Source organism: Narcine bancroftii, chromosome 2 (genome assembly GCF_036971445.1).
Source record: "Narcine bancroftii isolate sNarBan1 chromosome 2, sNarBan1.hap1, whole genome shotgun sequence".
NCBI classification, from domain to species: Eukaryota; Metazoa; Chordata; class Chondrichthyes; order Torpediniformes; family Narcinidae; genus Narcine; species Narcine bancroftii.
The window spans coordinates 159,734,915-159,762,828 of NC_091470.1; the positions used below are offsets into that span (position 1 = coordinate 159,734,915).

The 27,914-nt window shown below is 42.9% G+C and overlaps 1 protein-coding gene across 4 annotated transcripts in view; it reads right to left on the minus strand.

Moving 5' to 3' along the window:
* The window catches only part of LOC138754542 (forkhead-associated domain-containing protein 1-like), a 157,838-nt gene that overhangs the window by 68,785 nt on the left and 61,139 nt on the right, over positions 1 to 27,914 (minus strand). For all 4 annotated transcript variants that reach the window (XM_069918944.1, XM_069918945.1, XM_069918942.1 and 1 more), the window contains 4 exons: positions 24,816 to 25,053; positions 21,481 to 21,610; positions 6,670 to 6,776; positions 3,384 to 3,543 (listed from right to left, as the gene is read on the minus strand). In XM_069918944.1, coding sequence (XP_069775045.1) covers positions 3,384 to 3,543; positions 6,670 to 6,776; positions 21,481 to 21,610; positions 24,816 to 25,053 — 635 coding nt within the window. The remainder of the gene's footprint in view (positions 1 to 3,383; positions 3,544 to 6,669; positions 6,777 to 21,480; positions 21,611 to 24,815; positions 25,054 to 27,914) is intronic.

Below are 27,914 nucleotides of genomic sequence, written 5' to 3' on the forward strand. Positions count from 1 at the left end.
TATTTTTGCAGTGAATGAGAGCAATTACATGTTCTTATAACTTCTTACTAATAGTTGGGACCCCCCCGCCCCCAAGTTTGATGAGGTTTGCTTAGTGAGATTTATTAACTCGGTTTCCCATGTGCAACGAAATGCTATGGCCATCTTATACTACATAAACTATTCAATAAAGAGGTGTTTATGGTAAAGAATGTTAAATGCTTTGTATCTTTCATAAAGTTGTCAGTTCAGACGACAGGTAATTCTCTCACCAGTTCATTCCCCTCTTTAGTAGTTTGTGTAGTTCCCACGCTCTGTTCCTGAAACTGGATCCAAATTTCTTTGCACGCTCAACCCAGCCTGAAAAGGTCGCCAAATTGCCCCAGTTACATTCTCAATGCTCGCTGAGAAACCCTGGTCACCTCATCACCAGTGAAAGATGCCAGACAAGCTTCCTTGTGGCCCTAAGACACAAGGAAATCTAGTCTCGCTGAACCTGCCAAACTCAGATCATTATTCAGATTATTACTGCAGCTTAGCTGGGTATGAGCTGACCAACCCTCTAGCATATTGTCCAATGCTCGAGTCATTCAGGATAGAAATGCTATTGATCCATCCTGACTTTTTTTTGCCCAACTATCCCAGTTGCCTGCTCCAATGTCTTGCCTTTTTAAGCGATGACCTAAGTGCCTCTTAAACATACCAACAACTGATACCACACCTCCTCGGCGTCAAAAGCTTACCCCTCAAATACCCGTTAAAACTCCTTCCTCTCATCCAATGTCTCTTATTTATCATCCCCTTCCCATGGGAAAAATATTTTGACCATCCATGCCTCCCTCTCATTACATACTTCTATCAGGTCACCCCCTCAGTCTCCTTTGCAAGAGGGAAAAGAAACAGCCTCTTCACCATCTCCCCACAACCAATGTTGAAGAAATATAGTCTGATTCTTTTGTCACGAGGGAGAGATCATTTACACGTGGTTGGAAATTCTTGCCAATTCCTTTCCCTTAATCCCACCAAGAGACAGTAGGGACACGAGGCGACAGTGCCAGGGTATGCATAGCATCACGGAGTACAAAGCAAAGCCCAGCAGCACCTCATGCAACAGTGAAATACTCCCCGATGAGTTAAACATGTTCCACGCTCACTTCAAACAGGGAGCCAATAGAGTGGTGTCATCCACATCATCGACAACGAGTGAGGCTATATCCACAGCCACTACGCTGAAGTCAGTGTGTCTCGTGATGGGTGAACCTGCAGAAAGTAACTGGCCCAGAGGGAGCCCGTATCCTGAGAGCATGCGCAGATCAACTGGCGGAAGTACCTCTCCCGACTAAAGGCCTCAGTCCCAACTTACTTCAAGAAGGTCACCAGCATACTAGTATCAAAGAAAAGCTTAATAACTGGCCTAAATGACGACCGACCAGTGGCTCTGACATCGAACATCATCAAGTGCTTTGAGAGTCTGGATCATGGTCTACAACGACTCTAACCTACCAGCTGGCTGTGACCCATTTCAATTTGCCTACCGACCAAATGCCATCTCCCCTGCACTCCACTTGGCCCTGGACGCCAAGGACACCCATGATAGACTGTTGCTTATAGGCAAAACCTCTGGTCTTTGGCAAACTCATTCCCAAACTTCAGGATCTAAGCCTTAGTACCCCATCTTTTGCAACTGGATCCTAGATTTCCTGTCTAACAGACCACAGTCAGTGAAGATAAACAACCGCACCTCATCCCCAGTCACACTCGACACCAGTGGTCCTCAAGGAGGTGCACCCCTCTACACCCACGACTATACAGCTATATACTGATCCAACTTGGTCTTCAAATATCACAGCAGTGGGCAAGGTCTGAAATAATGATGAGAGAGAACACAGGAAAGAGAGTGAGAGTCTGGTGACATGGTACCAAGGTAACAATAACTCTCTCAATGTCAGTAAGATGAAGGAGGTGATCATTGACTTCAGGTGAGGGGGAAAAGCCCACACCCCTTAATGGCAATGAAGTCAAAAGGTAGATAGTTTCAAGTTCTTATGAATAAACATCTCCAGTGATCCGACCTGGGACAAGGCGGTGAAGAAAGTACACCAATGCCTCTAGTTTGAGTAAACAAAGCAAGTCTAACATGCACCCCTTGTGTCTCAATAACTTCTAGAGGAGCTCCATTGAAAGTATACTTGCTGGATCTTTCACAGTGTGGTATGGGAGCTGGTCTATTCAAGATCAGAATTTACAGAAGGCTGTGAATGCAACTCAGAATGTAACACCAAGTTCCATTCCCTCCACCTTGCACTGCCGGGAAAGGTAACCAACTACTGAATGACCTATCATACTCAGACACGCTCTCTCCTCCCATTGATGAGAAGGCTTAAGTGTGTGAAAGTACACGCAAACAGGCATAAAGAACCCCACAACAGTGCTATCACGCAGCCCTTGGTGCGATTTGGTCTTGCTTTTCATTGTAATCTTGTACTCTGTAAATGTGTGACTGTTAGAGATAATCTGTCAGTCTGTTCGCAGAAGAACCCTTCTCGTTGCAATAAGTGTTTTGTGACAATAGCCTTAAACAGCAATGGTGTCCTCTAGAGTTCGATCAGGTCAATGGAGACCAAACCTGTTGCTGCATAGATTAGGAACAGGCAATGCACTTTGTCACTGAGCCTGAAGAACACAAGCGCAGCAATCTCTTGCCAACTCCCAGATACACTGCTCGGCTTGCAAACTAGATGAAGAGGTGGTTGTACTCACTAGTTCCAGGGCTGGCCACATTTCACTGTCAGCTAGTGTTCCAGATTACAATGCTCATACCTGGGACCAACAGCAAGAAGGCTCAAATTCCACCCTTGACTGCTCAGTTTATCCAGGAATTTGATATGACACCAGAAACCCTGGCAAATTTCTACAGATGTGTGATGGAAAGGGTGCTGACTGGCTGCATCCCTGAGCAGAAAGTCCTGCAAAAAGGTAATGAACACAGCCCAGGACAACATGGGCAAAACTCTCCCCACTATTGAGAACATCTACAGGGAACACTGCAGATAGAGGGCAGCAGCAATCATCAAGGATCCACACCACCCAGCACACACTCTGTTCTTGCTGCTGCCATCAGGAAAGAGGTATCGGTGTCACCAGGTTCAGGAACAGCTGCTCCTCCTCCACCATCAGACTCCTCAACAACAAACTCAATCAGGGACTCATTCAATGACTTTTACTTTTCCTGTTAATTGACTATTTTTCTCTCGGTATTGCACATTTCTTTAATTGTCTACATGTGTACGTTGAGTACCTTTTTTTTGCACTACCAGCAAGTGGTAATTCTGCCTCCCTGGCACAGAAAAGAATCTCAGGGCTGAATGTGATATGTACAATAAATCTGATTCAGTTACTCATACCTCAGTTCTGCAGTTCTGCTTTGGAGTTCCTCATTCTTCTTCTCCACCAGTTGGGACATCTTGACCAGCTGTTGCCGCAGATGGTTCAGTTCCAGTGCCTGACTGCAAACCAGTGCACGGTTCTGCTCAAGTTCCACTTTCTGTTTCTCACTCAGCTCTCCTGTATGCAGGCAGGGCAGTCAATTAACAGTTGGATCTTAATCAAATCTCCATATGTGGGGAAACATATTTGTGCAAATTACAAACACTCTTTACTGGCTACACTCTTTGGCGTGGCGGTTAGCACAATGCCTTTACAGCACTAGTGACCTGGGTTCAAATCTCGTGCTGTCTGTAAGGAGTTTGTATGTTCTCCCCGTGTCTGTGTGGGTTTTCCTCGGGGGGGGATTCTGGTTTCCATTCGAAATGATGTTGGTCAATTGGGTGTAAATTGGGCAGCTCAGGCTCATGGGCCGAAATGGCCTGTTACTGTGCTGTACGTCGAAATTAAAAGATTTATTGTCATTTGTGGATCAGTGGCACCTTAGTGAGAACCAGGAGGTTATTGACTGGTCTGCCTCCATAATAGAATTGTGCCCTTTAAAGGAAGGCCCTGTCTGCCTTCTCAGTCAGGGTCACGTGCAAGAAAGGGATTTTTCTCCTTTGCCTCATTCCCAAACCAACATTGAACTATCGTTTTCACTACATGCGTGCCTGCTGTGCTCAAAATTTCTCCTGATGTGTGTGCTGCCTCCACTGTAACTTTCCGGGTGCAAATGTTCAAACAATCCCAATCAGGCGAGAATGAATGCCCTTTACCTTAGGATGGGAAGAGGCCACTTTTTTTTTAATATAAAGAGATACAGCAGGGCTACAGGCACTTCTGCCCACAAGCCCATGCTGCCCATCTGACCAGTTAACCTCTAAAACTTGTACATTGTTGGAGGACGGGACAAATCGGAGCCCTCAGCGAGAACTCACGCAGCCACGGGGAGGACATACAAACTCCTCACAGACAGCATTGAAATTTGAACCTTGGTCACTGGCACTGAAACAGTTTTGTGCTGACTACGTCATTGTAGATGGAATTCAGGAATCATCTACCGGCATCACCTACGGCTCCTAGAACGCTTCCATCAGCGCTGTCTCCGCTCCATCCTCAACATTCATTGGAATGTCTTCATCTCCAACATCGAAGTACTCGAGCTGGCAGAGTCCGCAAGCATCGAATCTACGCTGCTGAAGACCCAACTGCGCTGGGTGGGTCACGTCTCCAGAATGGAGGACCATCGTCTTCCCAAGATCGTGTTCTATGGCGAGCTCTCCACTGGCCACCGAGACAGAGGTGCACCAAAGAAGAGGTACAAGGACTGCTTAAAGAAATCTCTTGGTGCCTGCCCCATTGACCGCCGCCAGTGGGCTGATCTCGCCTCCAACCGTGCATCTTGGCGCCTCACAGTTGGGCGGGCAGCAACCTCCTTTGAAGAAGACCGCAGAGCCCACCTCACTGACAAAAGACAAAGGAGGAAAAACCCAACACCCAACCCCAACCAACCAATTTTCCCCTGCAACCGCTGCAACCGTGCCTGCCTGTCCTGCATCGGACTTGTCAGTCACCAACGAGCCTGCAGCAGACGTGGACATTTACCCCTCCATAAATCTTCGTCCGCGAGCCAAGCCAAAGAAGAAGAAGATGGAATGCAAAACAGCAGAAAGATAAACAACAGAAACTCAAGTAAATAGTCCTGCAATCCAGCAGTTTTATAACCAGCTCATAATGAAACATTCCAGACATTTACCTGACCGCTGACCATGCTTGCAGTGACTCATACATCAGAATTAGACGGATTTGTGCCTCAGCATTAATGTACATTTCTGGTGTAAGCTCTGTACATTCTGAAAGTATAAATCATGTCACACAATGAACATGAATTTAAACAGAGCAAAGATGTAGAGAAAGGCAAAGCCATTAATCAGCACTGGAGCCTCCCACAAGGCTGGGGAACAAATGAAATGTATTAGCGAAGGAGTTAAACCATTTTTAAACACATTTATTTCTCGTCGAAGAGTAATTTAGATGATCTCCCTCCACAATCTGAAACAGACCAAAATATCTGGACATTGGCAGCCAAGCCAGTCAGAGCTGGAATCAAAGAGAACAATAAGTGGTTTTGGGATGTGAAAGGAAAGAGAATAGGGAAACAACCGAGCCAACGCACGGTGAAGCAAAAAGGACATGTGGGGGGTGAGGGGGGTGGGGGGTTGGTGGGGGTGCGTGGAGGGTTGGGGAGATTGGAAGAACAGGGCTCTTTTTCATGTCACGTTCTGCACAAATTTTAAAAACTGATTCTCACAGTGGACATTCAATGTTAAAAGCCAACTTTTGATCTCCACCATTAATTCCTTTTGAGAAGTGGTCCTCTGTCATCCGCCATTGTTGTGAAGGTTCCCTGGTAATAGGGTGTTCAGGACAATTACTTTTCTGTCCAAGGAATTACGATGTAGATGAAGACAAGAGGATTTGTGATACGAGCTTTAGGTACATCAAACTGGATCCTGACACACTGCTTGAATGTAGTTACCGCTGCAGCCATCAAAACCAAAGAAGAGTACGGCACTCACACTCCTGAGTCGTGGCTTCTGAAGCTGAAAGGCTTTTGGAGAGTCCAATGGCAAATCATTTACAGCTTCTGACCTCCATCAGAAATCCTGGCGTGCGTGATTTAAGAGTTGCTCCCAGGATGTACTGCAATGCATAAACGTGTTGGAGAAACCCAGCAGCATTTAGAGAGAAACCGGTGTTTCTGGCCTGAGCCCTTTGTCAAGTTATGAGCAAAAAGCAGACAGACATCTGAATAAAACAGGTGGAGGGAATTTTTATTCCTGCACCTTCCTGCTTGTTGCTCCTATCTTAATGAAGGGCTTGCCCCAGTACCCTTTGCTTCCTATAGATTCTATGCGACCTGCTGAGTTTCTCCAATGTCTGTGTATTGCACTTCAATCACAGCATCTGCAGACTTTCCTCTACCTCTCCAGACGATGATAGATTCAGCCGTAGCAAAGCCCCTAATTGTCAGGAAGCAGTGATTCAATTCTCTCTTATTGGAGACACTCATTACCTACCATTATTCATCCTGGTTGATGCCCAAGTGAAAACCCACAATTAACTGGGGCTGTAAGATCATGCAGAGGTTCTGGCAGCCAGCGTGAAGGCTTACTTATCCTACGAAACTGTTGAACACTTTCAAACAGGGAGGAACAACATCAACTTTCCTCCCATGAACCTTACTCAGGGAAGGGAGCTTACCTGCCAGGTCTGACATCTTGGCATTGGTACTAGCCAGGTCCTTTCTCAATCCCATGATAACCTCCTGCTGGGCCAAGATCTGCATTCGACACTCTTCTAGCTCTTTCCTGAAGGGCATCAAAGACAACAACAAAAAAAAGTTCAAATATGGGAGTGTGGAATGAGATGCCAGCTGAAGTGATGAATGTGGGGTCAATTTTCACAATTAAGAACACTTTGGACAGATACATGGATGGGAGGGGGATGGAGGGCTACGGATTGGGTGCAGGTCAGCGGGATCAGGCAAAATAATAGTTTGACACAGACTAGAAGGGCCGAAGAGGCTGTTTCCTGTGCTGTAATGTTCTGTGGCTCAATAATTGGCAACCGATGGCAAAATTGAACCTTGCAGAATTCTTGCAAAATGACACGGAAGGATCACAAATGCGGGACACTAACGAAGTGAACCCTTCCACATATGGTGGACACAGGAGACTGGAACTGCTGGAAACTGGATCAACAAACCAAGGCTGCACACAAAATGGAGGAACAGCACCTAACATTCCTTCTGGCCACTCTCCAACCAGACAGCATTAACATTGACTTTGCCAGTTTCTGTTAAACCTCTCTCACAAGTTTCTCTTTCTCCATCCCTCTGTATCCTTCCTTCTCCATTCAGAGAGTGACCCACTCCCCCTCAGCTTTTTACTCTTCCACCCTCCCATATCTCTCCCCCCCGACCCTTCCTCCCCCCACCTTTGTTACTGCTCATATCTTGATGTAGGGCTCAGCTCTGAAACATTGGTTACCCTTTGCTTCCTCTTAATGCTGAGTTTCTCCTCCACCTTTGTGCATTGCACAATAAACAATCTGCCAGAGGATCTCGATGGGTCTTCCAAATGCTGTATTCCCCTGACATACTGCTGTCTGTGCTAGTCTCCGGGCTGCACCAGTCATTTTCACACCAATGTAGTCCTACACAGAGTGACATCTTTTATGCTGAGAACACCATCAGCTCTGACCCATAGAACATTACAGCACAGAAACTGGCCCTCTGTCCATCTAGTTTGTGCCAAACTATTATTCAGCTATCATTGCCTCCTCCTAGACCGGAAACCTCCATATCCCTCCCATCCACGTACCTCTCCAAATTTTTCTTGAATGTGAAAATTAAGCCTGCATTCACCACTTGGCTGACAATTCATTCCACACTCCTCCCACTCTCTGTGTGAAGAAGTTCCCCCTAATATTCTCTTTAAACATTTCAACCTTAACTGATGCCCTCTAGTTCTTGCCTCACCTTAGTGGAAGAAGCCTGCTACCTATAAACCCTCATAATTTTGTACACCTCTATCAAATCTCCCCTCGTTATTCAATGCTCCAGGGAATGAAGTCTTAACCTATTCAACCTTTCACTCAGCTCCTCATGTCCAGTGACACTCTATAAAGAGGCATCACAGGAAGCTCAGTCTGAGAACTGCATTCACTTGGTTGGGGCATGAGTGGGGTGGCATGGTTAGTGTAGCAGTTAGCGCAGCGCTATTCCAGCGCCAGCGACCAGAGTTTGAATCTGGCACTATCGGTAATGAGTTTGTATGTTCTCCCCATGTCTGCATGGGTTTTCTCCTGCCCTTCCAAAACGTATGGGGGATTTCTAGGTTAATTGGGTATATTTGGGTGATACAGGCTCATGGGCTGGACGGGCCTGTTACCTTGCTCTATGTCTAAATTTAATATGCAGCAGCGTACAGTGAGGAATCCACTCACTTGCACAGAATAAACGATCCATTCATCTTCCCCATCCGAATGATACGCTCACAGTCTGAGCAATCGGCTCACTTGTATGGAGTGAATGATCCATTCTCCTGTGTGCAGCAAGCGACTCTTCTACAAACTGAATAGTGCACTGGCACACCTCAGGGCTGTGTGCTCAGCCCTCTCCTGTTCACGCTACTGTCCCACGACTGCAAATGTCAGATCCAACTCCAACAGCGTCATCAAGTTTCCAGATGTCACGACAGTCGGAGGAGTCATGAGCAAACACGATGCATCAAAACACAGAGAAGGAGTGGAAAAAATCTCTAGAAAACGTACAAGAATAACAACCGGAGTCTCAATGTGGACAAGACAAGGTTGTTGACTGTGGACTCCAGGAGCACCAGAAATGACCACCCTCCACTACATATTTATAGCTCAGTAGTGGAGAAAGTAGAAGTACCAAGTTCCTCAGAGCCTATTTCAGAAGTGACCAATCCTGCCCATACAAGTCAGAAGTCAACTGCACTTCCAGAGAAGACTGAGGCGGGCAAGGTCACCATTATGTCAACTTTCTAGAGGAGCTCTATTGGGAGCATCCAGGCTGTCTGCATGGTACGGCTGCAGTCGAGCATCAGATAAGAGGTCAACCCACAGGACCATAAGAGCAGCAGAGAGGATCAGTCCCCCCCCTCCCCCCATCAACACGACTTACTGGGATCACTGTCTACAGAGGGACTGTAAAGTTAGTGAGGACCCTTACCGCTCCACATGCAGCATCTTCCAGCTATCCCCATCGGGGGAAAAGGCACAGAAGTATCAGAGCTAGAACCTGTAGGCTGAAGAACATTTTCTTCCCACGGGCAGAGAGACTGCTGAAGAACTGCTCATACAATCCCTCCAGGACTCTTCTATCTATTTAACAATAATATTTGTTTTCTTTAACATTGTATATACGTACTATGCATATGCATTGCTTGTCTGCATGTCATGTCTGTGTGTTTGCAGTGTTTTACAATGAGGACTAAACAATGTTTCGTCAGGTGATACTTTTACATTTGGAGCAGCTTCTCAGAAGAGACTCATTGATCTGCTCATCTACCAGCAGTTTGGAAATTTCAATGCCAAACCTAGAGAGTCATTCTGATCCAAAACCTGGGGATGAATTCCATAGCTAGGCTATATTTTCATTTTTTTAAAAATTGAAAACAAGGGAGAAGCCATTGAAATCGTACCTCACAATTATACCCAATTAATCTACATCCTCATACATTTTGGAGGATTGGAGGAAACAAGAGCACCCGGGGGAAAACCCACGCAGACATGGGGAGAAAGTAAAAACTCGTTATCGACAGTGCCAGATTTGAATTTGGCTCCCTTACACTGTAATGGGGTCAGAATAACCGCTATGCTTACCGGGCCAGCCTTACTCTGAACAGAAAGGGTCCTGCACAAAGTGAGGTGAGGCAGATATTGAACAGACAGCACAGAAAACAAATCTTCCAGTTCTCACAAAGTGAAACTGAAATGAGCTCTTGTTACACCTGTCGAAAGTGGTCCATTGGGTAAAATTTATTCCCGCGGGGACTCTAAGGCAGAGACCTGAGAAACTGAGGAAGAGACAAATTCAATTATGGAATCCGACAATTCAGAAACTAATGAGACAAATATCAACAGAGGTATGGAGCCATTCATCCTCAGTCCTGCATTCACGAACCATTCTCTGCAGATTAAATTTTGTTCCTGTTGGGATCATCCAGAGGAGATTTCTAGAATGATTATATACAGAGTTCACCTACTACACCTTCCATTACCATAAACTGTTGGAAAAAATGAACATCTAATTCCTGAAAATAATCTACAGATGGACCTGCATCCAGAATAGCGGAGTATACTGATGAAGACATTTACAGTGACACATTCTCAGCATCATTCTACACACGCTGGACAATTAGCAGATTAATTACCCTTCTGCTTCTCTGGAAGGATTCAAATAAAATGCCTCATTACAAACAATGAGGCTGGTAGGAAATGCAATGTAATAACAGGGTCTTATTCTCACTGGGGTGTGAAACACTAATTGCTGGAAGGGTACACTTTCTTTAACAAGGATCCAATGTCAGCCACGGATCTTCCCAATGAGATACAGGGCAGATTACAGCAGAAGCAAAGATCCCTCTTTATTAACCCGTCAGAGAAAAAATTCTGGATGAGGCAGGTACACAGCTAGAAGCAATAATGCTTCATAGCTCCAGTGAGCTGGGTTCAATCCTGACCTCTGGAGCTGTTGCAACGGAGGATGCACGTTCTCCCTGCGACTGTGTGTGTACTTCTCCCACAAGGATCAGTGAGATAAGGGTGAAAGGGGAAAAATTTAGGGGGAACTTCTTCACACAGAGAGCGGTGGGAGTGAGGAACAAGCTGCCAGCTGAAGTGGTGAATGTGGGCTCGATTTTAACATTTAAGAGGAATTTGGACAGGTCCATGGATGGGAAGGGTCTGGGCTGGGTGCAGGTCAGTGGGACTAGGAACAATAATAGTTTGGCATGGACTTGAAAGGCCAAAGGGCCTGTTTCCTATGCTGTAATGTCTATGTCTATTCCAAAAACGTGCAGATGGTTGGTCGACTGACCACTGTAAAAATGCCTCTATTGTGAGGGACTAAGGGGAGAGGGAAGGTTGGAATGTAGGGAGTTTAAAGCAGGACTCGCATAGGATTACTGAAAATAATGCTAGCTAGCTCAGTGGGATAAGAGTCAATTTAACTTAACGAGTTTGTGATTTGCCTAGATTACAGACCTCTTGCAAAACATTAGTCAGCAAAATCTCACAAACAGTAATATAACGGCCATATAATCTGTTCCTGCTATGTTTAAGGGAAAAATATTGGCAAAAGCCAGGGGGGGGGGGGGGGGGGTTAACCTCCTAATTCTATTTCAAATAACATTGTGGGATATTTCTGGCCCTCCTGGACAGCAGATGGAGCCTTGGTTAAATGATTGATCTAAAACAAAGCCAGGTGATGCACTGACAGAGAATAAAGTCCCTCTGCATGGCCCAATCAACACGTCTCAAACGGACTCTGCTGTAGCCCTGGAAATGCAAATAAGACATTGCTGATTAGATATTGAGCCTCACCTGCCTTTTATCTTTCAAGTGTTAACTGATCCAAAGAACTACTTCCTGTTACACTTCAATTTTAAGAGATGTCTTTTGCTTACAGAAAGACAGAAATTATTTTTCCCTGATTTAGTAACTTTTCTCCAAGACTAGCAATTTTCTTTCCCACACAGAAAGAAAGGATCATTAGGCAGCTGCTATAGTGTCAGCAACCGGAATTCAAATCTGACGCTGACTGTCACGAGTTTTTATGTCCTCCTTGCGTCTGACTGAGTTTCCTCTGAGGGACTCTGGTGTCCTCTCAAATTATAAAGATGTACCGGGTTAGCATGTTAATTGTCATAATGGGTGTATTTGGGTAGCTCATACCATGGGCTGTTACCGCGATGTACATTTTAATTAAAAAAAACGTTCCAATTTCCTCCTCTCCATATCTCTCCTTCTTTGCCTCAGTTCCTCGTGTGCATTTCTCTGCTGCTTTCCAATCTTTTCCCTGTTGTCTCTTTGACTTCGTATTGCTCCTCTCACCCCCACCGCTGGATCGGCTGTCTACTTACAGCTGTGAGCTAATTGTAGACTGCAGCACTGCTCTTCCTTGCACTACAATGAAGTGCATCCCCTGCCTCTCCCAACAACACTCAGCCCGTGTAAAGCAGCGACAGATGCAAATCAAAGCAGACAAAAACACTACAGGAGCTCACAAAAGTCTGCTGTGGGACAACCTGACAATTTGTAGCTGGCATAAAGGGAAAGAGACCAAACTAAACTCCTAAATGAAAAAAAATTCTGTGGAACTATGGAACACTCAGCACAGAAAACCGGCCATTTGGCCCTTCTAGTCTGTGCCGACCATTGTTCAGCTAATCCTAATAACCTGCTCCCATTCCATAACCCTCCAGACCTCTCCCATCCATGTATCCATCCAATTTATTCTTAAAACTTGAGAGTGAGTCCGCACCCACCCACCTCATTCTACACTCCCACACTCCCTGAGTGAAGAAGTTCCCCCTCAACTTTTCCCCTTTCACCCTAAATCCATGCCCTTCTGAGCTGAGGGCCCAGTCTCGGTGCCAGAGACATGACCACTATAACTTGTCCCTGGTAGGTCACGTCCACCAACAGTATCCAAAACAGAATATTTATTATTAATGAGTACGAGCACAGCTGGGTGCACCTCTTGCAAGTGTAGTCATCAACAACAAATGTGTTGTCCGTGACATCCTGCAGTCAGAACATTGAACTGCCCTAACAACTGCCTCTATTACCCAATTCCTCAGTTAATTAAATAGCTTAATTAAAGAGCTTACCATTCTTACCTTTGTGGGAGTGAACTCCTCCTCAGCCACTACTCGACAAAGCCACAATCTCCCTGAGCCACTCCATCAATGGCCAATGTAACAGCTGACCTTTTTATACATCCCTATCTATTACCTCAATTGCTCCCTGGCCCTTAACAATGAACTCAATTGCAGCCTCCTGACTCCAACTCAAAAAGAGTAAAGAGTTTCTTACCTTTTCAAACCTCCCTCTCACTTGTGCCAATGTCAAGCGCCTGCCCCCTCCTTTCCCGACTTTAAAGAATAATTAAATAAATAGAAATGGCTACTCACACATGGAACATCCTTGCAACCAACTCAAAAAAGTGTGGGCTCCATGAACTCGCACTCAGCCTGAGTATAAAGAGTTTTGAGAAGCTGGAAATAAAGCCTATAAGCTCCTGTCTGAGCAATGACGTAGAACTGTTCCGATTTTCCTATGGCAAATGCCATCTCACTGGCTCCACACCACACCCTGGAATACCTCAGCAGCAAAGATGCATAGTTTTCTGATTTTTTTTTCCTTGAAGAAGGGGTCAGGCCCGAAATGTCTTTGTCTCCTTCTTTCTTTGGCTTGACTTCGCGGACAAAGATTTATGGAGGGGTATGTCCACGTCTGCTGCAGGCTTGTTGGTGACTGACAAGTCCGATGCGGGACAGGCAGGCACGGTTGCAGCGGTTGCAAGGGAAAATTGGTGGGTTGGGGTTGGGTGTTGGGGTTTTCCTCCTTTGTCTTTTGTCAGTGAGGTGGGCTCTGCGGTCTTCTTCCAAGGAGGTTGCTGCCCGCCGAACTGTGAGGCGCCAAGATGCACGGTTGGAGGTGAGATCAGCCCACTGGCGGTGGTCTATTTCGGTCTCCTATAGACGCTGAAAAGACCAGCTGAGTTCCTCCAGCAATCACAGCATCTGTGGCCTATCAAGGATGCTTGCATCAAGATGCTCTTTATTGGCTACATTTCAGCATTCAACACCATCATCCCCTCACAACTACTCAGCAAACTCAAACACCTTGCCCTCAATTCGCCACCGTCTCCATTCACCCTCACTTCCCTGACTTCTTTCCCCCGGCTCTCTGCCATCTTCCCTCTCCATTGACAGAGCTATTCCCCTCTCCCCGTTTTGTGCCCTCTCTTATCCACCAATTAGATTTTGCCTGTGGGTCTATGCTCCTCCCCCTGCCTCCACAATTCTATTTATTTATTTATTTTCACACCATAAATCACATTAGCCATGATATACACTTTCTCTTTTTCACACATATACAGTGACTTTTTTTCCCCCCACTCCCTCCTCCCAAGCCACCCCCCACCCCCCCCCTCATCCATTTTAGGTATACAATCTAGGTTGCATTAAGCCAGTCAGACAATGTTGTCATTCAACAAAAATACACCAGAAATTCTACTGAGTCCATTCTTTTCTTTCCTTCTCCTTCCATCAACTTAGGTAATGTTTGTCCCCGGTAGGTTTTCGCTATTGTATTTAATGTAAGGCTCCCATACTTGTTCGAATATTTCAATATTATTTCTTAAACTATATGTTATTTTTTCTAATGGAATACATTTATTCATTTCTATATACCATTGTTGTATTTTCAAATTATCTTCCAATTTCCAGGTTGACATAATACATTTTTTTGCTACGGCTAGGGCTATCTTAACAAATCTTTTTTGTGCATCCTCCAAATCAATTCCAAATTCTTTGTTTGTTATGTTACTTAGGAGAAAGATCTCTGGATTCTTTGGTATATTGTTTTCTGTTATTTTATTTAATATCTGACTGAGATCATCCCAAAATTTTTCTACTCTCTCACATGTCCAGATTGCATGAATTGTTGTTCCCATTTCTTTTTTACATCGAAAACATCTATCAGATACTGTTGGGTCCCATTTATTTAACTTTTGCGGTGTAATGTATAGTCTGTGTAACCAATTATATTGTATCATACGTAGCCTCGTATTTATTGTATTTCTCATCATTCCAGAACATAATTTCTCCCATGTTTCCTTTTTTATCTTTATATTTAAATCTTGTTCCCATTTTTGTTTGGTTTTACCATTTGTTTCCTCATTCTCCTTTTCTTGCAGTTTAATATACATATTTGTTATAAATCTTTTGATTAACATTGTATCTGTAATCACATATTCAAGGTTACTTCCCTCTGGTAAACTCAAATTGCTTCCTAATTTATCTTTCAAGTAGGATCTCAGTTGGTAATATGCCAGCGCTGTATCTCCAGTTATATTGTACTTATCTCTCATTTGTTCAAAGGATAAGAATCTACTTCCTGAAAAACAATTTTCTATTCTTTTAATCCCTTTTTTTTCCCATTTTCTAAAGGAAAGGTTGTCTATTGTAAAAGGGAGTAGCTTATTTTGCATCAATATTAGTTTTGGTAATTGATAATTTATTTTATTTCTTTCTACATGAATCTTCTTCCAAATATTGAGGAGATGATGTAATACTGGAGAAGTTCTATGTTGTACCAATTTTTCGTCCCATTTATATAATATGTGTTCAGGTATCTTTTCCCCTATTTTATCTAATTCTAATCTCGTCCAGTCTGGTTTTTCCCTTGTTTGATAAAAATCTGATAGGTATCTTAATTGTGCGGCTCTATAATAATTTTTGAAGTTTGGCAATTGTAAGCCTCCTTGTTTATACCATTCTGTTAATTTATCTAGTGCTATCCTCAGTTTCCCCCCTCTCCATAAAAATTTCCTTATTATTTTCTTTAACTCTTTGAAGAATTTTTCTGTCAGTTGTATTGGCAATGCCTGAAATAAGTATAGTATCCTTGGAAAAATGTTCATTTTAATACAGTTTATCCTTCCTATCAGTGTTAGTGGTAGATCTTTCCAATGCTCTAAATCGTCCTGTAATTTTTTCATTAGTGGATTGTAATTGAGTTTATATAATTGGCCTAGATTTTTGTTTATTTGTACACCTAGGTATCTTATTGCCTGCATTTGCCATCTGAATGGAGATTCCTTCTTAAATTTTGAGAAATCCGCATTATTCATAGGCATTGCTTCACTTTTATTTACGTTAATCTTGTAACCCGACACTTCTCCATATTCCTTCAATTTCTTATATAATTCTTTTATTGATAGTTCTGGTTCTGTTAAGTACACTATAACATCATCCGCAAATAGACTGATTTTATATTCCCTGTCTTTTATTTTTATTCCTTTTATATTATTATCTATTCTTATCAATTCTGCTAGTGGTTCTATAGCTAGCGCAAACAATAAAGGTGATAGTGGGCATCCCTGCCGCGTTGACCTGCTTAAGTTAAATTGCTTTGATACATGTCCATTTACTGTCACTTTCGCTAACGGTCCCTTATATAATGCTTTAATTCAATTAATATACTTCTCCGGTAAACTGAATTTTTGCAATACTTTGAACAAATAATTCCATTCTACTCTGTCGAAGGCCTTCTCTGCGTCTAAAGCAACTGCTACTGTAGGTGCTTTATTCCCTTCTACTGCATGAATTAAGTTAATAAATTTACAAATATTGTCTGTTGTGCGTCTTTTTTTGATAAACCCAGTTTGGTCTAAATTTACCATTTTCGGTACCTGTTCTGCTAATCTGTTTGCTAATAGATTAGCTATTATCTTATAATCTGTGTTTAGCAAAGATATTGGTCTATATGACGCTGGTGAGAGTGGATCTTTCCCTTGTTTTAGTATTACTGTAATTATTGCTGTTTTACATGAATCTGGTAAGTTTTGTGTCTCATCAATCTGGTTGATTACATCCAGGAGGGGCGGTATTAATAAGTCTTTAAATGTTTTGTAGAATTCTATTGGAAATCCATCCTCTCCTGGTGTCTTATTATTTGGTAATTTTTTTTATTATCTCTTGTATTTCTACTGTTCCAAATGGTTCTGTTAATTTATTTTGTTCCTCTATTTGTAGTTTTGGTAGTTCAATTTTAGTCATAAATTCATCTATTTTCCCTTCTTTCCCTTCGTTTTCAGTTCGGTATAATTGTTCATAGAATTCTCTAAAGTTTTCCTTAATTTCTTTTGGATTATATGTAATTTGTTTGTCTTTTTTCCTTGATGCCAATACCATTTTCTTAGCTTGTTCTGTCTTAAGCTGCCATGCTAGGATTTTGTGCGTTTTTTCCCCTAGTTCATAATATTTCTGTTTTGTCTTCATTATATTCTTCTCTACCTTATATGTTTGTAATGTTTCATATTTTATTTTTTAATCTGCCAATTCTCTTCTTTTAGTTGTGTCTTCCTTCATTGCTAATTTTTTTTCTATGTTTACTATTTCCCTTTCCAACTGCTCTGTTTCCTGATTATAGTCCTTCTTCATCTTGGTTACATAACTTATTATTTGCCCTCTAATGAATGCTTTCATTGCGTCCCATAGTATAAACTTATCTTCCACTGATTCCGTATTTACTTCAAAATACATTTTTAATTGTTTTTCAATAAGTTCTCTAAAATCCTGTCTTTTAAGTAGCATGGGGTTTAATCTCCATCTATACATTCTTGGAGGGATGTCCTCTAGCTTTACTGTCAATATTAAGGGTGAATGGTCCGATAGCATTCTCGCTTTATATTCTGTTTTTCTTACTCTATCCTGCATACTAGCTGATAACAAAAATAGGTCTATTCTTGAGTATGTTTTATGTCTAGCCGAGTAGTATGAGTACTCCTTTTCTTTTGGGTTTTGTTTCTTCCATATATCCAAGTTTCATTTCTTGCATTGATTTAATTATAAATTTGGTTACTTTGTTCTTCCTGTTAATTTTTTTCCCCCGTTTTATCCATATTTGGATCCAAATTCAGGTTGAAATCCCCTCCTATTAGTATGTTCCCTTGCGTATTAGTTACCTTCAAAAAGATATCTTGCATAAACTTTTGATCTTCTTCGTTAGGTGAATATATATTAAGTAGATTCCAAAACTCCGAATATATCTGACATTTTATCATAACATATCTCCCTGCTGGATCTATTATTTCCTCTTCTATTTTAAATGGCACCTTTTTACTAATTAATATAGCCACTCCTCTTGCTTTTGAATTATACGATGCTGCTGTTACATGTCCTACCCAATCTCTCTTTAATTTCTTGTGCTCCAATTCAGTTAAGTGTGTTTCTTGGACAAATGCTATATCAATTTTTTCCTTTTTCAGTAAATTTAGTAGTTTCTTCCTTTTAATTTGGTTATGTATTCCATTAATATTTAAAGTCATATAGTTCAGCGTAGCCCTTTTATATTTTGTTTATCTTCTCTTTCCGTTTTTCCATCATTACCTTTCCTCCTTTTCCATTTCTGTTTTCTTATTTTCAACTCTTTATAAGACAACATTCCTACAACATCCAACATTTTCCTTATTCTCCTATTTATATCTTCTTTATCCCCAATCTCCCCTTCCCCTCGAGTTGTCCTTTATCCCTTGTCGGACAACCACATCTCCCCTCTCCATTTGGATTTGCGAATCCACTCGCAAGCGTCAACTGATTTTGCAGTGACCGCTATTTCCCCCCACCCAGCCCCCCCCAGAAAAGATTTCACTTTTCATATGTCACAAAGGTCACTCTTTTAATTCCCTCCTTATTCTCTCTATTCCATTACCTTCCCTTATTAATTCTTGTCTATACTATCTATATTTTCCTCTAAGTACAGATACATTCACGTATGCACATTGTCTCTATTCACTCTTATACTTCTTTTCCCGCATACATATCAATCGTGATCATTTTTACTCTCATTACCCGCCTTCATCCCTCAGTCTATTTTTGTAATTGTTCTGCAAATTTTCGTGCTTCTTCTGGATCCGAGAATAGTCTGTTTTGTTGTCCTGGAATAAATATTTTCAATACCGCTGGATGCTTTAGTATAAATTTATACCCTTTCTTCCATAAAATCGCCTTTGCTGTATTGAACTCTTTTCTCTTCTTTAGGAGTTCAAAACTTATATCTGAATAAATGAAGATTTTTTGCCCTTTATACTCCAGTGGTTTGTTGCCCTCTCTTACTTTTTCCATTGTCTTCTCCAGTACCTTTTCTCTTGTAGTATATCTTAGGAATTTTACTAAAATAGATCTTGGTTTTTGTTGTGGTTGTGGTTTAGAGGCCAATGCTCTATGTGCCCTTTCTATTTCCATTTCTTGCTGTAGTTCTGGACATCCTAGGGTCTTAGGGATCCACTCTTTTATAAACTCCCTCATATTCTTGCCTTCTTCATCTTCCTTAAGGCCCACTATCTTTATGTTATTTCTTCTGTTATAATTTTCCATTATATCTATTTTTTGAGCTAGTAGTTCTTGTGTCTCTTTAGTTTTTTTATTAGATTCCTCCAATTTCTTTTTTAAGTCTTCTACCTCCATTTCTGCTGCTACTGCCCGCTCTTCCATCTTGTCCATTTTCTTTCCCATTTCTGTTAAGGTCATCTCTATTTTATTCATTTTCTCTTCTGTGTTGTTTATTCTTTTTCTTAAATCCTTAAATTCCTGTGTTTGCCATTCTTTAAATGACTCCATGTATCCTTTAATAAGAGAAAGTATATCCTTTATCTTGCCTTTCTTTTCTTCTTCTATTTCACTATACTCTTCCTCTTCTTCTTCCTCTGGGTTGGCCATCTGTTGTTTCTTTGGTGCCCTTTCCTTCTCTTCTTTCTTGTTTCTATTGTCTTCTGTGGTCTCTTCTTGCTGCAGGTGTTCTGCAGCTGTCGTTGCCGGCTGTGGAGATCGACTCCCCAGCTGGTCCCCCCTCCCGTCGGTGTGTTTTTTTTCATGCGAGTCGCGCATGCGCGGTTGCGCACTTTTACTCAGCTCTGCGAGCCATTTTTGTAGTCCTATTTCTACCGACCTGAGGAAGCGGGCTTCTCTCTCCACATCGGGCCTCTTTGGACAGGTAAGGCCTTCTCTTTCTTCCTCCGTTGTCTTCTCTTCCTCTCTTCTTACCGTTGATTTTGATTTTTCTTTTTTCATCGCCATCTTCTTTCCACCTTTATACTCACTTTCTTTAACTTTTATTTCTGTGCCTTTGTATTTTCTCTTGTTTTTCCCGACTTTTCTGGAGAGGGCTGGAGTTCACCGTCCGGCCACTACTCCATCATGTGACTCCCGCCTCCACAATTTTATTCAGGGACTTTCTTCTCATACCTTGACGAAGAGCTCATGCCAAAATGTTGGTTCTGTATCTTTAGCTTTGCTACATAACTCTGCTATTTGACCTGCTGAGTTTCCCCAGCATTGTTTTCACTTCAATCACTGCATCTGCAGACTTTTGGGATTTACTGTGCAATTGGAGCTAGGATTTCCTCACCTCCAGACCCAATCAGTGTGAATTGGCAGGAACGTCTCCTCCACGATCTTCATCAACACTGGAGCCCCACAGGGCTGTGCACTTAGCCCCCTATCTGCTCGCTTGATACCTACGACCAATGTTCCCTCTAAAATTTAGTCATCAATATACACAAAAATCTTAAGTTGTGCACATTTTTTTCACCCCGTGACAAAAGTATGTGCGCATTGAATGGTTGTGCAAATGTAAACTGGAAATTGTTTCAAGATAATTTTGGCACAGCCTCTCTATCATGGCCAATAAAACTGCATTGGCAAGTTTTAATAAATACAAGTATGATTGCATTCAATAAGTATAATTATTAATGACTACATTATTTTAGGTAACTATCCTTCTGTGCGCACATTAATTCCCTTGGTGCACTGGTTGCAAAATGTGTGGGTGTGGACACGCACACAGCTTAGAGGGTTCAGTGCCTATGGTTGCATGGTACAACAACACCATTAGCAAATTTGATGATGATATCACAGTCGTGGCCCAAATAAAATGGGGCAATGGGTCACCATAAGGAGGGCGACGTTACCAAAACCAAGGAGCTAATTGCAGACTTGAGAAAGGGAAAACCAGAGTGTATGATCCGGTGATCATTGGGGGATCAGAGGTGGAGAGGGTGAGGAAATTTAAATTCCAGCGAGTCGCCATCTTCGAGGACCTTTCCTGGACCCAGCACACCAATGTCACCGTCAAGAGAGCACATTAGCGCCTCTACGTCCCCATGGGGTTGTGGAGATTCTGATTATCATCAGAAACCTTGGCAAACTTCTACAGATGTGTGCTGACCAGCTGCATCACGGTCTGGTACGGGAGCACCAATACCTCTGTAAAAGGCAGTGGACACAGCCCAGTACATCACAGGCAAAACTCTTCCCCCCTCCCCCATCCAGAACATCCTCACGAACGCTGCCATCAGAGAGCAGCAGGAATCAAGGATCCATGCCTCCTAGGACACGCTCTGTTCTCAGTGCTGTCATCGGGAAAGAGGTGTCACAAGACAGCAGATTCAGGAACCCCGCCACCATCAGACTCCTCGACTCAAAAACTCAATCGGGGACTCGTTTAAGGATTATTTGTTACTGAATTTTTTTTTACTGTATTTGCACCGTTTGCTTACATTTCGCTATTTTGTATACCCATCTTTTTCTTGAGGACAGTTTACACTATCAATAAGTAGAAATTCTGCCTGGCCCGCAGGAAAAAGAAGCTCAGGGTTGTAATGTGATCTCATGTGTGTACTCTGGCAATACATTTGAACTTAACTATAAATCAGATACTCTCCCATTCACCTTCACTGAATAGGACACTCACTGGAGTAAGGTGCAGACTTGGTCCTGTGCAGGAACGTCAGGCACAACTGGTGTTATCACGGGGGATGATGGTTGCACAGATGCCTCAACAGCTTGATTCCTTCCAAGTTCTTCCAGCTCCTTCAGAGCATCTGGAGAAAGAAAACAGGAAGATGTATCCGTAGTTGGCAGTGGTGGACTCTCCGTAATCTTACCTCCACTGTCCCTAACACTACCTCATTTCCATTCCGGCTACATACTAGCTCTAGATTAAGGGGCTTTATTCAACAGGAATGGACCACTGTGCGTACTAATTATGAGGAATTAAGCTGGATCAGTCATTGTGGGTGGTGGAGGTCACACCAAATGGAGCAACAGTGACACGGATGGGGTCAGCGAAATCGTGACCATCCAAGAGAAAATTTCTTTCTTCCTTCTTTGGAAAATTACAGGAAGAGGGCAGATTTGATGGACCAACTCATTGCATTCTTGCAATCTTTGGTGTGTGCACCGAAAGTGTTTAATGATGACAATTCATGGTCCATTGAGTAACCTTCCATGGAGTAACACTCCCTTCTGGCTATGATGGCTGTAGATCAGGGGAGAATGAGCAAGTATCAAGGCCCAACTCCATTGTTATACCATCAGAAACCCTGGCAAATTTCTACAGATGTGTGGTGGAAAGTATGCTGACCAGCTGCATCACGGTCTGGGGACACCAATATCTCTGAGCATAAAGTCCTGAAAAAGGTAGTGGGCACAGCCCAGAACCTCACAGGCAAACCACCCCCCCCCCCCCCAACTATTGAGAAAATCTACAGGGAACGCTGCCGTCGGGGAGCAGCAGCAATCATCAAGGATCCACACCACCCAGCACATGGTGCTACCATCAGGAAAGAGGTCTAGGTGTCACAAGACTCGCACCACCAGGTTCAGGTACAGCTGCTCCCCCTCCACCATCACACTCCTCGACAACAAACTCAATCAGAGACTCATTTAAGGACTTACTTTTCCACTTTATTGATTTTTTTTTCTCTCTCTGTACTGCACAATTTGCTTACATTTCTTTATTTACATGTGTATGTGGAGTATATTATTTTGCACTACCAATAAGAGGTAATTCTGCCTTGCCTGCACAAAAAAAACAATCACAAGGTTGTACATGATATTATACATGTACTCTGACAATCTTTGAACTGTGATACTGCAGGGGAGAGCTGCAGTGTAGCCTTGCAGTTTTTGAACCTGTCTTTCTTTGGCTTGGCTTCGCGGACGAAGATTTATGGAGGGGGTAAATGTCCACGTCAGCTGCAGGCTCGTTTGTGGCTGACAAGTCCGATGCGGGACAGGCAGACACGGTTGCAGCGGTTGCAGGGGAAAATTGGTGGGTTGGGGTTGGGTGTTGGGTTTTTCCTCCTTTGTCTTTTGTCAGTGAGGTGGGCTCTGCGGTCTTCTTCAAAGGAGGTTGCTGCCCGCCGAACTGTGAGGCGCCAAGATGCACGGTTTGAGGCGATATCAGCCCACTGGCGGTGGTCAATGTGGCAGGCACCAAGAGATTTCTTTAGGCAGTCCTTGTACCTCTTCTTTGGGGCACCTCTGTCATGGTGGCCAGTGGAGAGCTCGCCATATAACACGATCTTGGGAAGGCGATGGTCCTCCATTCTGGAGACGTGACCCACCCAGCGCATCTGGATCTTCAGCAGCGTGGACTCGATGCTGTCGGCCTCTGCCATCTCGAGTACTTCGACGTTAGGGATGAAGGCGCTCCAATGAATGTTGAGGATGGAGCGGAGACAACGCTGGTGGAAGCGTTCTAGGAGCTGTAGGTGATGCCGGTAGAGGACCCATGATCCCTCGCTAATTACAAACATCCTTCCACTTTGTAATACTGCTGCAAAATAGATCTCTTTTTCCATTAAAATTTGTGCCATTTTGTGCATATTCATTCATGTCCTCCCTGAAGGTTTCACCGTATATTAGGCAGGGGGTGGGGGGGGGGGGTAAGCCAGGTTCTATAGTTAAGGGGAGCGAGCCACATAAAAAAGGCGCCACGACACACACCAAATAATTTTCAATTCATTATACATTTTTATCTTGCATTTAACAAAGCAACTACAACAGCCTCTTTCGTCTCGGCTTCATTCTAGCAAAGTTCAGGGTACCATCGGGAATCTTTCCTCCTCTGCTCTCAGCCCTCCCCCCCCTCGCCTAAAGTCCCACTCTCCTCCCTCCCCAATCCATCCCCTCCTTCTTTCCCTCCAGCCTCTTCACTCTCTTCCTTTTTCATATCCTCCCTCCCCTATTTGCTGCCCAACTTAACTGCCTCCCTCCCCTTCCCCTCCTACTACATCCCCTTTCCCTCCACCTCCCTTCCTTCTGCCCCCTCACCTTTCCCACCTACCTACATCCCCTTTCCCTCCCTCCCTTCCTTCCGCCCCCTCACCTTTCCTCTATCCCTTCTCCCCTATCCCATCCCTCTACCCATTCGCTCCTCCCCTACCTCACTATCATCCCTCTGCTTTAACCTCCTCTCTCCCTCCATCCCTCTTCCTCCTCTCTCCCCATCTACCACTCTCTCTGGATCTTGCCGGACTCTCTCAGCTTACTTGCGCTCCCATCCCCGCTGGGCGGGATGACTGGGCCAGGACAGCGGACTAACACTAGCTTCTTTCGCCAGGCCGGGAGCAGTTCCATGGGCTCAGCTCTACGTACTGCTGGGGCATGGCCGCCATCATCCTCACCTATGACGTGATGAGCTGGCAGAGCTTCCAGCAGCTGGAGGTCAACTTCCTGACGTTGACTGACTCGGTATAGTCTGGCTGCATCTTCGCTGTGGCTGGCAGTAAATCTGATCCGACCAACGAGGGTGCTCCGCCGGAGGCGCAGACTATAGAAGCAAACGAGGAGGGGGGAAGATGCCAACTGCCTGTACAAATAGCTGGTTCTGTACCAGTCAGTTTTCTCTCGTGCATCCTGTACCTATTTATAAAATCGTCTTCTACCAGGGGATCTTGTCTACAATGTACCTTTCTTCCCTTTTGCTGCTACCTCCTGCCTTTAATAGTTATGCTGATTTAGAGCATGATAACAGGCCCTTCTGCCCCACAAGCCTGTGCCACCCAATTCATCTACAAATCACATACTTTTTTTTGGAGGGTGGGAGGAAATCAGAGCACCCGGAGAAACCCACGCGATCACGGGGAGAACTCTTTACAGACAGCTCCAGATTCAAATATGGGTCGCTGGCTTTGTAAAAGCGCTGCGCTAACCGCACCAACCACATCACCCTAACCGTGGCACCCATTATAATGACTCCCCAGTTGAACTCACGTTCTGTTCTATGTACTGTACAATTACCCTTCAGTTTGTCTTCCAATTGTCCTCTTTCTCCTTCTGCTGTCCGTTGTTGCTTGGTGATGGTTAGCAACCTCTCCTCCAGAGACACAATTGTCCAGGAATGTTGCCGGATCTGTTCCTTGAATTCCGCAGTCTCCTTCTGGTGATTTCGTCTCTCAATGCCGATCTGATTCCTGAGCTCCTGGCTCTCCGTGACCTGGCATCGTTTCTGAGCTGACAGCTCCTCTTGCACAGTAACCTCAGGCAAACAAGGAACATCACAGTAAAGAGACAAGAGGAAACAATTGAAAAGTGGACGGGTTTCAGGCAAGTTCCTGGTGAACTGACCTATTGCCAACCTGATTATCATTCAATTTGTAAGATGATGTTTCTCCATATTCAGCATCTTTGACACATCCTCCCTCTCTGCGGCCTAACGTTTGGTTCTAGAAACTATCATATGAGGCAGCAAGATCTCATTATCCAAGGTTGTGAAGTGACAAACAACCTGAAGTTCAAGTGCTAAATGAAGGAAAACCCCTTTCAAAATATATTTGGAAATAAAGGTGAAATCACCTCCACAAGGATCCATCTTTCCAATTACATATCAAACTACTGCCAGGGACAGACCAACTCAATAAATATACATGGAAAGTGAGATGAATGGACAATTAGTGTGGCTGAAGTGTGGAGACTGTGATTGAAAAGTTCTGGCTAACTTCAGATGGTCATGGACAGCAATTGGAGTGGGGGGGGGGGAGGAAGAGAGCTGGGGGCCGGGACTGTTAGAGGTAATGATGCGAGTTTGAGTGGAAAAAGTGGTCAGAGAGAGAGGAAGGGGACAGACATGGGGGTGTTGGGAGTGTCAATAGAGGAGCATTGGAGGTGCAGTGACTGAGGGTGAGAAGAGTCCAGGGAGGGAAGAGGTGGAGAGGAGGTAGTGCACAAGAGTATGCTACAAGTGTGACAATGCAAAGCCTTGGTCTGTGACCATTCCTCATTATGAAGTTCAGAACCTGAATTGTCTGGACCAACGGTAGCCCAACATGGATAGACCTCAATGTGGCATATTTATCATAGTTTGGAACACCAATGCTTTGACACTGATGTCATTCTGAGGGAGACATGATGAAATTACAAAAAAAGGCCTTGCTCTACAAGGACAGACTAGAACACACGTCAAACTCAGGCCCGCGGGCCAAACTTGGCCTGTGATATAATTATATTTGACCTGCAAGATCATATCAAATATGTATTAGAGCTGGCCCGCTGGCCGCCGCGCCAGTATAGCGCATGCACAGCTAATGCTACAAATCCCAGAATGCTTTGCAAACGCGTTGGCGCTGGCCCGTCAGCCCGCTAATCGCCCCCACCTCCTGTTTACTTTCATTAGCACCTGCGACCTGTCGCCCAACTCACATGTAATAAACCCCTTACGAAAAATGGCCAAACGAAAGACAGAAAACAGGACCTTTCAAGACAGGTGGGAGGGAGACTAAGCAAGTTGTTAATTTTTTGACTTGTTGGCTTGTGAAAATAAATACATTTAAAAGTAGCTTAAAGGCTATAGAGAAATATTATTTATTGAATATTTTATTTCTCATTTGTTAATGCTTCTACTGGAAAGAGTTTAACCAAAATTATTATTAAACATTTATTTTAATAAGAAAAAGTTTAACATTACATATGTTGAAAGAAGAGAAAACATGCAGATGTTGTTGAAAATTTTCAATAAATATTTAGTTTGGCCCACGACTTAGTCCAAGTTTTTAATTTTGGCCCTCTGTGAATTTGAGTTTGACATCCCTAGACTAGAAGATAAATTGTTCATTAGCCTTTTTTAAAAAAATTTTTTTATTTTTCACACCATAAACCACATTGACCATGATGCATACTTTTTCCTTTTCAAATATATACAGTGCCATTTTCTCCCCCCTCCCTCCTCCCATCCCACCCTCCCTACCTCCCCTCCCATCCATTTAAAGTACAAAATCTAAGATACATTAAACCAGTCAAACAATGTTGTCATTCAATAAAAATAAACAATAAATTCCACTTAGTCAATTCTTTTCATTCCTTTCTCCTTTCGTTAATTTAGGTAGTGAATGTCCCCGGTAGGTTTTCTCTATTGTGTTTCATGTAAGGCTCCCATATTTGTTCAAATATTTCAATATTATTTCTTAAACTATATGTTATTTTTTCTAATGGAATACATTTATTCATTTCTATATACCATTGTTGTATTTTCAAATTATCTTCCAATTTCCAGGTTGACATAATACATTTTTTTGCTATGGCTAGAGCTATCTTAACAAATCTTTTTTGTGCACCATCCAAATCAATTCCAAATTCTTTGTTTTTTATGTTACTTAGGAGGAAGATCTCTGGATTTTTTGGTATATTGTTTTCTGCAATTTTATTTAATATTTGGTTTAGATCTTCCCAAAATTTTTCTACTTTCTCACATGTCCAGATTGCATGAATTGTTGTTCCCATTTCTTTTTTACATCGAAAACATCTGTCAGATACTGTTGGGTCCCATTTATTTAACTTTTGAGGTGTAATGTATAGCCTGTGTATCCAGTTATATTGTATCATACGTAACTTCGTATTTATTGTATTTCTCATCGTTCCAGAATATAACTTCTCCCATGTTTACTTTTTTATCTTTATATTTAAATCTTGTTCCCATTTTTGTTTAGTTTTACCATTTGTTTCCTCATTCTCGTTTTCTTGCAGTTTAATATACATATTTGTTATAAATCTTTTGATTATCATTGTATCTGTAATCACATATTCAAAGTTACTTCCCTCTGGTAACCTCAGACTGCTTCCTAATTTGTCCTTCAAGTAGGATCTCAATTGGTAATATGCCAGCACTGTATCTTGAGTTATATTGTATTTATCTTTCATTTGTTCAAAGGATAATAATCTATTTCCTGAAAAACAATTTTCTATTCTTTTGATCCCTTTTTTCTCCCATTCTCTAAAGGAAAGGTTATCTATTGTAAAGGGGAGTAACTTATTTTGCGTCAATATTAGTTTTGGTAATTGGTAATTTGTTTTATTCCTTTCTACATGAATCTTTTTCCAAATATTGAGTAGATGATGTAATACTGG